Here is an 11,723-nt window from a genome sequence, read left to right on the forward strand (position 1 = left end):
AAGGACGACCAGCACGCAGCGAAACAAAACACCCTTCCCCAGCACACCACCGTCCAAAAAAGGCAGCCCTAGATACACTTCAGAGAGTGTCTGCACCCTCACTGCGTGCCTCTCCAAGATAACAAACACTTGTGATGGTGTCAGCTTGAAGTCTGAGTAAAACCCAAGGATGAAAGGCTGAGATCGTCATTCACTGCTTATTCCCTGTAAGTATGGAGGCAAATGGGTGTGCTCCTGTGAAACCAATAGAAGCAATGAAAAGTAGCTTTTAGTATTCCATGGTAAAATTTATTTATTTCTGGTGTGTGCTATATTACAGCCAAAACCATTTACTTTATGCATATCACAAATATGTTATTGAGCTTGTAGTATAAATTAAAAATGGAAACGCTCCCTTTTGATATGTCTAACCAGTAGGATGATACCAGCACACCACTGATTCATATGTAGAATTAGTTTGGAGAGACTTAACTGACTTAAGATCATCCAAGTGAACAAGAAGATTGTCGTAGGGCATTAGTTGGCACCTCCTTCCCATTCGAAATATAAATGTAGATCACAATGGGTACATGCTAGTTTTGAACTCAGGGATTTTGCACAATCCAATGTCCAACAATAGCAATACTACAAATAATACTACTGATACTACTAATACTACTACCACCAACGACAACGACAAGAAGAACAAGAACAAGGGTTTTACAGATCAGTGGAGCCAGTCACAATTCTCCAACAATCCTGGAGAGTAAGTTGCTGCAGTCTTTGTAATCCACACAGGGTTTTGCTCAGGTTCCTCACAAGTTCACACTTTCACCTGAGTGGAGTGAGGCCATCAAGATAGAGTGCCTTGCCTAAGGACACAATGTAGCCGGGATTTGAACCACTGATTCTTGGATTACGAGATTCAAACCCTAGCTGATTACAAGCAAAGTCAGCAGCTGATATGAATAATGCATTTAGACATACCCTTTTTAATTCAATAAATGATGAAGCATGATCTATTTCCGCTGATCGTCCTCCAGTTTCGGCCTAGCTCCTGGTCCCAAAAATAAGTGGTAACATGCGCAATGACAGGTTGTCCTTCTCCTCTGCAAGTGAAAACCAAAATGCCAAATTTAGTAAAGCATAAAAACCTCAAAATCAATGGTTGTTGTAATGTAATAGTCTATCGGGAAGTAAACACCAAATTCAATAGTCATCAGGTTAGAAACAATAGGGTAGGTAAGTAGCTGGGGGACCCCTCCCATTCAAAGAAAGAACGGTGATCCTGTATTCAATATGGGAAATATACAGAACATACTTAACATCATCAACCTGGTTGTTGCTGAGGTAATATGGTTAAAGGTCATTGTTTGACCTCTGCTGACTTAATTTATTGTCCTTTGACCTTATCTACAATAAACACTAAGAAATTACCGTAATATGCTGAAGCTACTGTAGCTTGCCACTGTAGCATAATAAAAACGATACACATTGTAAACTTAACCCAAGATTTCAACCACGGATCCCCATAGGCTTATTATAAGGATAGAAAAGGTTATTGGAAGTTCGAACTCCACACTTAACCTTAACTAGCCTAGGAGTAGGACTCGCTTAAGTAATCTAGGCTAGGCATATAGTACGTACGTCGATATACAGGTATCCTTTTGTCACTGTGATAGGCTACACTACTGTATAGGCTCTATACGCTAACGTTAGTATTACTAGTACTAGGCCTAGCATAGGAGTACAAAATGTTGATGACAATTGTGTGAAAGAATCGTCCCAGTTTATTCCGATTACTTCAATCCCCTGAAATGATTACCTTTCATAAACTGAATTATGTCGGGAACAAACAACCCCCAGCTCTTGAGTAGATCTTCCATTTCGACTTTTGAGGCTGTCAACTCGACGGAATATGTAACCCTTCGTCGTGCACGCGCGCTCAAGCACACTTTGCATTCAAAGTTGCCCAACGTTGGTAAACATCGCCAAGGTAAAGCCGAATGCTTGCCCAGCGTATGGTATAAAGAACCGAAATTTCGCCCAACATACGATTACGATGACAGAAAAGACCAACATGTGGACAAATATGAGCACGGAGTTTACCAACTCGATGGGTAAACAAACTAATCTGCGATTCGATCATTTTTATATATAAATTGGGCACTATTTGACCAACACAGTTGAAAGGGTACTTGCCCAACAATTTTTTTACCCAGTGTTTTAACAGTGTACGGAACTGCAAGAAAAATGGCTTTGCCCAACGGTGTATTACATCTGTTCAATAGCTCCTCTAATTCCTTAAACTTCACACACTTCTCGCAAAGAAACACAATATCTTTACTAGACGCCGAATTAAAATCACATTCCAAGCCAGAAACTTCAAACTCCGCGATCCACATATTACACTCGTCGATAACGCACGAAGAGCAGCTTAGGCTCAACAGAGACTATACACTGAACGATAGGATACACTGACGCTACAGACCTAAAACCACGGAAAGCACTCAAACAAAACAAAAAACAGCACCGATTGAACACAAAAACATGCAGAATGACAGGAACAGACAATATATATCTCCATTTAAACAACAGAAAGAATCAAAAGGTGTTGTGATGAAAAAATTATCCCAGATATGGCAGATGCAGAGAAACGGGTACTTGGTGGTGTGGTGTATAATACTGTATATACATATATTATTGTGTGTTGATAGTCGTTTCAGGAGGATGGCTGCGATAGGCTCAGTGCTTTACACGTGACCCGCCCTTCGGGATCAAAAACGTCACGGCAAAACGGCACTACCCAACCATCCCATTCTGACGAACGAAACTCAAGTCAAGCGAGCCAAGAAAGTAAAGTACGCCCACCAACCTGCGGAGACAAACTCCCAACCACCCACTCAAACATTAAAAATACCACAAAAGGACGACCAGCACGCAGCGAAACACCCCTCCCAAGCACACCAGCGTCCAAAAAAAGCAGCCCCAGATAAACGGCGAAAAATCGCCTACAACCTGAAGGCGAATGTCACACTTCACCGCATCCAGGACTGCCTGCCACCTGGCAAATGTCGTGCATGTTTATAAGCCAAAGCGTCGCAAACACACGCAGAAAAAAAATACACAGGCCATCCCTATCGCATACAGTGCATCTTTCAGCTTTTGGGCAAAGAATGAAAAACAGGTTTAGCAGTGATATTAGATTATTCCGATTTATCACTCGATAAACGTGATTCATGAAACGAAAAAAAATGGTTTATTCATCGATATTGATTTTTAGTCGAAAATCTTTCTTTATTACCATTTGTTGTGCCGTAGGGGACCAAGGGTCTGCACGACTCCCCCAAGATTTACAGCCGATTGGTGGCTTCAAAGAAGTTCATTTAGAGAATCTATAATGTTCTATAGATCAGTGTCTAGGCCTCGTTATAACATAGCCAATCGAAACGATACCCAAAGGAATAAATGTCAGCTTATGTTGGTATGATTGTCAAATCAGCTACACGCTAAGAACGATGTAGCAAAAATTGCCCAACATTTAAGAATATAATTACTAGAAATTGGGGAAACATAGCACGTGAAACTTTTTTAGCAGTTTTTGCTTAACTGTGTTTAGCACAGGTTTTTCCTAAACTTTTGGGTAACATTTTTCTTAAAACTTGGGCAAAACTTGAGTTGCTAAACTATGGGCAATGTCACATTTACCCAATATTTATGAAAATTTTAACCAAAAAGTTTAGGAAAAACCTGTGCTAAACACAGTTCAGCAAAAAGTGCTAATAATTCTTACGTGCTATGTTTCCCCAATTTCTAGCACTATTATATTCTCCAATGTTGGTCACTTTTTGCTACAGTTGATTTTTAGATTATACAGCAATTACAAACATGCAAATCAAATCACAGAATGGACCAAAGTAAGTTTCTGATTCGCAAACTGCTTTATTTTTCACTTTCTCTTAAGCAACATTTGGCAATTTATACAATTTCTCTTGCAGTTATTTATTCTTTTGTTTTCTATCTTATGATATAAGTTTTAAGTGCATCTGCACATATATAATATGAATACATAAACATTCCCCAAAAGAATTTATCACTTGGGTTTAAATTGAACAAGCAAAAATGTGATACCAAAAAATTAAAAATTGTTATCATTCACTGTAAAATGTAATTTTGTAGAGTTTGCAAGTAAACCAGGCCTGAAATCTTTGACTAACATGGCAAGAGTTTGATGATGTTAATGAAATTCCTTTTCATAGTGGGGTCATCCCTTTCTCTATTTAATTGAAAAATGTAATATAAACCCTAATATCGTTGTTGTTATTATTATAATTGTTTGTTTTTCAGGAGGTGGTAGATGTTAATTGACAGTTTTAACAAACATATCTAACAATTAAGTTTTCATTGCAATGCCAGGTCAGGAAAATCTCAGGGCCTGGAACACAATACATGGAGGGCTTTTGAAATTGAGCTATATATATCCAAATGTTTCTTGACTTTGCAATCCCTGCATGTGCAGGCAGAGTACCTAAGTTTTTATAGCCTCTGCTGATGTCAACTTATGATATACTTCATACCTCATATTAAGTATCTATGCCTAAATAAAGAATTCATCAAAATAACAGGTTTATCAATACCACTCTATCTGAGGACTTCAAAAAACCCAACAACAATATGATTTCACACGATACTAATTAAGAAACCAATCAATTAAACAACAATGTTGACCAATAAAACCCACCATATTCCTGATGGTCAGAGACTTGAATCACTCATGTAGTTAAACAAATAAATCATTATATGGTAATTACATGTTATGTTGATCTAACTTACAATGAATAACCCATGAAATATCTTTATGCTAACTGTTGATCAAGCTAATCAATTGTAATTAACTATCATATTATTTGTGATGTCAAACTAGTCAGTCATGTAGCTTACATAATAAATCAGTACCAACATGGCAATGGTAACCAAACCAATCAGTCATAAACAATGATACATAATATCACAATCAAGCTATTCAATCATAATCAACTGCTATATTAATAATACTATTCAGGTAAACAATTCAATCTTAACCATCAAACTAGTCAAGTCATATTGAATGAAAGTGATAAACTAACACATAATATTCATGAAAAGCGAACTTAATCATTACAGCAAACAAAGTCCATTATAGAACTTACAACAGAAAAGTTACAAACCAACACAGTAGAACAGGGTTATCAATGCAGGCAGTTACACGTATAGCAGCTGGTGGTATAATACTTTACATTGAGTTGTAATAGGCACGGAAAGCCTTCACAGAGCTTATTTCCTTTGTGATAGCTGTGTTCAACTCATAAATAATGCTTTGCAGAAATTGCCATGATGCCTCACAGTCAGGCTGATACTCAATATCGAACACAAAGTGCATCTTGAAGCATGTGTCAATGGCTTTCAACAGTGAGGTTGCAGGTAGAGCCTTTCTCTCAATCAGCACAAAAAATTGACGAGACTTCTGTTTTAAGTCCCAAAGAACTACAGTAAATGGCTGTGGATGTACCGTTTCATCTATATCTCCACAAAAGGACTTGATGTTTGTCACGTTCTGTAATGATAAAGGATGTATAAATCAGTCACATAAATGCTGACTGAAAGAGAGACACAGCTGACCAACAGACAGACAGACAACAGACTAATGGCAGATATAACGATGGGAAAAGTGTAGGCCAATAATTTATTTCACGATAATCATAATAAAGTTTTGTTATTAGCATAAATGAATGCATATCGGACAAATGGCTTACTGATATTGGCAACTGAGTAGACATCACTGTAATGAAAAACATTGACAATACTAAACATTTTGTGACACCAAAATTCATGATATCCCCTGTTGACCAGTGATACCATCAAAGATATGAAAACGCTTGTGATGCTGACCTTGAAGTATCAATATCTACTAACTGTGTAATAACAAATAATGCTACAAATATTGTGAATAAATCTTGGTTTAACAGCATATTGTGGCATATCACAAGTGTAGCTTCACATGGTCATAGGGTGCCAGCAGATTTGCATAAATATCCAGCCTACATCATCTAGGAACTGAATGAATATTCAATACTTACAGATCGGATGTCTATGAATGCCTTTACACCGGCAGAAACTGACATAGATCCTCTGCCCTTCTTTCTCTTGTGCCGACTCTGAAATACATATGGCAGAGCAAAAAATCCAAGTTCCTCTTCTGTCACTGTCAAAACGCAGAAAATAAAAATGTACATATAGACTGTTATACGAACTTGCAGGGTTTTATATATAGTTGCATAAAGCCCTCGTGTGTGCACTGCCCTTAATCATGGGTTGCCATTTCCATTTTACTGCAGGGATGGGATGCCCAAATTTTTAGGGGTGAAAAATATATGCTAAAACATAAGTCAAAGGCAGTTGATTAAGGGAATTGCTCAATGTGTGTGTCTCCTGTGTGTGTCATATGAACCTTGAATTTACCAAGGTTTTACAATTGGTAATATAGACAATTACATCCTTCTTTTCACACACAAACACACACATACTTCATACTATTAGTCAAAAGCTGTTTGTCTAAATTTTTCTCCTTTGGTAACATTACACAAAACTTTTTTTACTGGTTTGTGATGCTTAATCCAACTTACAAAGTGTGCAGTCCCAAGGAAGTTCTTTCATCCATCCTGGAAAGTTCTTTTCCGTATATGATAAAATGAACTTGCAGACAGCTGGCCACTTCTCATACAATTTTTCTGCTGATTCTGGTTGAAGTACTTGGAAATCTTGTTCAATCTGTATATACATTAAGATGGGAGAGTAAAGAAAACTATTCACTAAAGGAGAGCATTTGGAGAATGGAATGGGAAATAACTTGGTAAATCACTGATTGCACTGACGTAATGCTGAGGTTAGTGCAAGGTCAATCACACAAAACTACTAGAAAGACACAATGCAAAAAGGCATTGAGAAACAAGAAACTGTAGTTAAAGCACATATCAGGAATTTAGGCATGAGAAACCGTTTTTCACCAGAAGGATAACTTGCCATTTGTTCCAATCACAAATTGGAGAATGTAGACCATAACTACATATGTTTGCAGCATTTTCTTGCAGAATTGGTGCATTTAATCTTTCAGCTTTGACTCAGCAAAACTGTGTATTCATCTTTTTGGAGAATACCGGTTAGTCTTATTTCAGCTTGTCACACTGCATATATCTGTAGGCCTATATCTAATCCTTCATTTACCACCCCTGTAATGACGTGCATGAAGCCTGAATGAATTTGCAAGGGCAGCCACAATGTTAAGTATTGTAATAAGACATATATTTGTCTTCCAAACTCAACCATTACCATTTGTGAATTAATAGCACAAACCTGGTATCAGGTCATCAATGCTCCAAGATGTTGGAAACATCTACAATCCTTACAAAATGGGTCAAACAGCTATTATCAAGGAATGTTCTGAGTCAATCACTGTTCAGCACAATATTCTTAAAAGTTATGTTAAAGTTGCATTCTTTCTATGCTCCAAGCACAATTAATTCAAGAGCACTGTCATTGAGACATAAGAACCCTCCCATTCTCAACAGCTGTGACTTAGAAAACAGCTACTTCCATAAAACATCACAAAAGAGAAGCTGCAGAGGTAGAAATTAATGAACAAACCCATTCATCCTAGTAGCATTTACAATATGCTGACTTTTCAATACTTACCATGCCTGGAAGTAGTATCTTTGGATACTCCACAAGAGCTTCTTTGAAGCCTTTTGATTTTATCAGTATCTGTCTTCTCTTTGCTGTCTTTAGCATGTACTCTTCCATAGTAGCACGTGGCTGCTCATTATGTTGAAGCCACGTCTTCATCTTTTGGGTGTCCTCCTCAGACACAGAATCATCTGAAATCAGAATGCAAAAATGCATAGCGGTTTTAATTAGGTAATAATAGGGTTCTATGGTCCACCTACAACTAAATATGAGATCTGACTAAGCTTCTAGTCTTGAGCACATACACACATGCATATACCCACGCATACACACACACACACACACACATAAGCCACTATGAATGCATATGCTTCTCTTTACATTGAAACCATAAAACTAAGTTGTGATGAAACTTAATGTTAGCACCGAAATAGACAGATAGCCTACTATTGGTTGAGGAAAGCATTTCTTATTGTAACACTACTTTTTGAAGACAGCAATGTGATCTGAATGTAGTGAAATTCAATGCACAAATTTTTCTTATATTAACACCCCACTACCAGGTTACTCCTATTTGCTCATCCATCCAGGCTTTTTCCAGATATTAATGGAGTGCCAAGATTCAAATCCCCAAGTCCACCTTGAACCCCTCCCCCCCCCCCATTCACATCAACATCAGGATTAAAAACTGTGTTAGTGTGAAACATTATTCTTGCAGCACAATGAATCTTTCCTTACATATCAACATGTTCACTAAAAATTGACCAGCCAATTGGGACCCCTTTCCATCTACCAAGAGAATAAAAAAAACATTTAGAAATTGTTCAACTGCCTAGTGCGGGTGAATTTTCTCATTCTCTACAGCTCCTATAACCCAAGGGGATCAAAACCTTTCATAAACCTATGGAACATCCCAAGTTTGCAGTACAATAATGCTTTCTTATCAAGGTTCTTTCTTTATTCCCCCACCCCTACCCTCCACTGGTGAGGGGCCCTTCAGTTCAGTGTTGACTAAGTTACTCAAGTGTTTCACACTCACCAGTGTCTTCATCATTATCATGCTTGCCTTCTGGTGATGTTGCTTCTTCAGTTGTGCTGTATTTCTTCACTCGTTTTCTACTGTATTTAAGATGCTCTTCCAACCAACCGCTCGCTGGTCTCCCACTGGTGCCTTTAGTGTAAAATGCCTCCTGCGAAATGAAATACCACCAATTTCACAATTAACTAGCCCAGTCCCTTCAAAAAGTTAAACATATCTGCAATAATGTGTTTACTACAATAATTCCCTTTTTACTTGACACTGGTTATCAAATATTACTTGATGTTGTGTAAGTATGCCCACATTTGGTGCAAAATTTGAGTCTATTTGGACATTTCCTGTGGCAAATCCAGCACAGGGGGTACAATATGCACCAACAGATAGTGTCACTCTGGCTTATAAGTAGATAATAACCCCCCCCCCCCATCCACACACATCCATTGGCCCCCTCACACTAGTTTTGTTCCAGTTCCGGAATGAATGCCATGTATGTATTTTAAATGACCAAGAAGAGCTTCTACACTTGCCTCTTGTAATGTAGCCAGACACTTGAAGCATACTAATAACATGATAGTAACTATAAGTAGTAGAGTATAGTATGCAGAAACAGTGGTCATAATACTAACATAGCTTTTCAATCCGTAAGCAAACTTGACACGGAGCCCAACTTTTGGAATCAGCTCTTTCAGTGAAGTTTCATCAAGAAGTTTGAATGATTCAAGGTCGATCTCATTGTCTGAAAGAAACAACAAACAAGAAAGAAAACATTATTACTTTAAAACCTATTCATATTTATGTGAATAATGTGATCAAAACAATTTGAGAAAACTACTGACCAATGTTTGAAATTGGTAACCTAGGTGGCTTTAAAAGACCAACTGAATGCAAATTAAAGAAAACATAGACCACCATTCCTGTAAATACTAACAAAGCACAAGCCAACTCCTGAATAAAAAATCAAAACAAGCAAACTTGTCAGCTGTCCATTTTTCTTCCAGAGATGTGCCCCTGTCGGGCGGTTCCACCCAGCCCTAGGAATTTCCGCCTGGCAATAATTAAAAAATCCCGCCCGGCGCTTTATATCTACTTGGTGCGGGCAAATCTCTACCGTAGAGGCCTATTCCTGATAGAAACTTCAAAATTCTACTTTTAATAGTTTCTTATAATTTTCCAAAACCAATCTTATTATCATGATAGTCATGCAAACTACAATAACAAACTTTCATAATGCATCGGTTCATATAGTTAGCCTACATAGGCCTACAATCGCCAACATACTTTGCGCGTAACCAACCTACAGCTATTGTAGTATTGTACGTGTTACTATTTGCCGCACAGCAGATTCATAACAATGAAACAGAGCAGTCTCAGTTTAATATGCAAGTTCTATTTGATTACACTATACCTATTGTGCGCTGCGCTTTTGAGGCTAGATGTACAACAGCGAAACTGCTGTACATAGTAGGTTTGGATTTTGACTGATTTTGCCAATTTATCAATGTAATCTAAACACTATATTTGTGCTGCTAATTAGATGGTTTAATAAAGAAATGTTTACATCAAATCGAGGAACAGACTAGGCCATACAGGATGAAAACGGATTGGGAATTGAAATACTGTAGCAACTCACAATACTTAACGGTTTTCAAATAAGTACATGATTTATTCTTAAACTTACAGATTTTCCTTAAAGAACTCGAAGAACGGGTAATTGTCCTTTTCATTCACACAATGTCGGCCTAGGTCAAATGTTATACAGGCTTGAGCTTTACAAAGTGGTCATGCATGGGACACCCCCTCCTCCAGTGGCAGCAACTTCCCAATAAGACTAGAGGAAAATAACTAAACCATAACTGAGTGGTGATATAGCATACTTGCGGTAGGCTGGGCTAAGGCCTGGTCCTATGTTGGACCTCCAGTAATCCAGCATAGCTAGCCTATTACAGGTCTCAATTGCAACCTAGGCCTAAGCAACATTTCAACTGGTAAAAACTCTGTAACTAGGCCTAGGCTAATCATGGTGTTAGGCTCACCAAATCATCACTATCACAAAGAATGAGTACGAAATGTCTGGCCAAGACTAGGCCCTTGGTGCATACTTTCGGTGGAGCGTGACCACAGTTTCTGTGTACTAGCCTAGCCCATTATCATATTCATAACATAAGACTTCACATTACATCTTAACACTATGGTACCTACTTGCTAAGCTAAAATTTAAAACGTTACTGTTACTACTTCTAGGCTAACGTATATGCCTACAACAAATAGTAACGGCGACCTAGCCTCGCGTTAGGCCAACGGACGGAAGTTAAAATCGTGTATGCCGCACATGCATAGTTTTACGGTTTTGGCGAAGGAAATTACAAATAACTACCTTCAAAAGTCTCTATTAGCTCATCCATTCCCCATCTGGTGAGAATTGATTTGACTTCAGGCTCTGACATGATGAATTACGGCCATAGAGCAAGTATTACGACAAATCACCGTTCGCTTTTCGGAGCTTGAGACTGCGCACAGGTACGGTATGGCGCGATTGCAGTGCAGAACAATGAAGGTCAAACGAATTTGTTGCACGCAACACTCTTTGTGCTCAACTATTTGGCACAAACCCTTTGCTAAGTGCATGAAGCAACATTTTGCTTACAAACATAGTAATTGACTCTCAGGAGTTGGGCAATTTTTGCCCAAAAAATTTGCCCAACAGTTCTTAGCGTGTAGATGTAAACGATCACATATACTAGCCTAACATACTTCACTGCCATTGCGTCTTGTGCTAACCTGCACACAATAACCCGACAGAGAGCTGTGCTGTAGGCTCAGCCTACTTGCTTTGCTTATTTCTAAACAAAGGAACATTTAATATAATCCTTGCGTAAATACAAATAGTTGGATATGACTCAAATCACTTGTTGCACTCACATTAGATTAAAAAAGAACTGAAAAGCTTTGAAACGATGACAACTTACTGTAATTACACAGGTTTCGG

The 11,723-nt window shown here is 38.1% G+C and overlaps 1 protein-coding gene across 1 annotated transcript; it reads right to left on the bottom strand.

Moving 5' to 3' along the window:
• Positions 1–3,715: 3,715 nt before the first annotated feature.
• LOC139977579 (uncharacterized) lies at positions 3,716–11,301 on the bottom strand. Its single transcript, XM_071986978.1, has 7 exons — positions 11,112–11,301; positions 9,364–9,473; positions 8,738–8,888; positions 7,708–7,889; positions 6,642–6,786; positions 6,096–6,220; positions 3,716–5,572 (listed from the first exon to the last, which is right to left on the bottom strand). The coding sequence occupies exons 1-7, from the start codon at positions 11,179–11,181 to the stop codon at positions 5,252–5,254; spliced, it is 1,104 nt and encodes a 367-aa protein (XP_071843079.1). The 5' UTR covers positions 11,182–11,301; the 3' UTR covers positions 3,716–5,251.
• Positions 11,302–11,723: the final 422 nt, after the last annotated feature.

This window comes from Apostichopus japonicus, chromosome 12 (genome assembly GCF_037975245.1).
Source record: "Apostichopus japonicus isolate 1M-3 chromosome 12, ASM3797524v1, whole genome shotgun sequence".
Classification (NCBI taxonomy): Eukaryota; Metazoa; Echinodermata; class Holothuroidea; order Aspidochirotida; family Stichopodidae; genus Apostichopus; species Apostichopus japonicus.

Excerpts from the sequence above, each read along its gene's own strand:
- LOC139977579 (XM_071986978.1), bottom strand. The coding sequence starts at position 11,181 with ATGTCAGAGCCTGAAGTCAAATCAATTCTCACCAGATGGGGAATGGAT. Across the intron at positions 7,890-8,737 it reads TGATAATGATGAAGACACTG|ATGATTCTGTGTCTGAGGAG; the intron begins GTGAGTGTGAAA and ends TTCTGATTTCAG. Across the intron at positions 5,573-6,095 it reads CATTCATAGACATCCGATCT|AACGTGACAAACATCAAGTC; the intron begins GTAAGTATTGAA and ends TTATCATTACAG.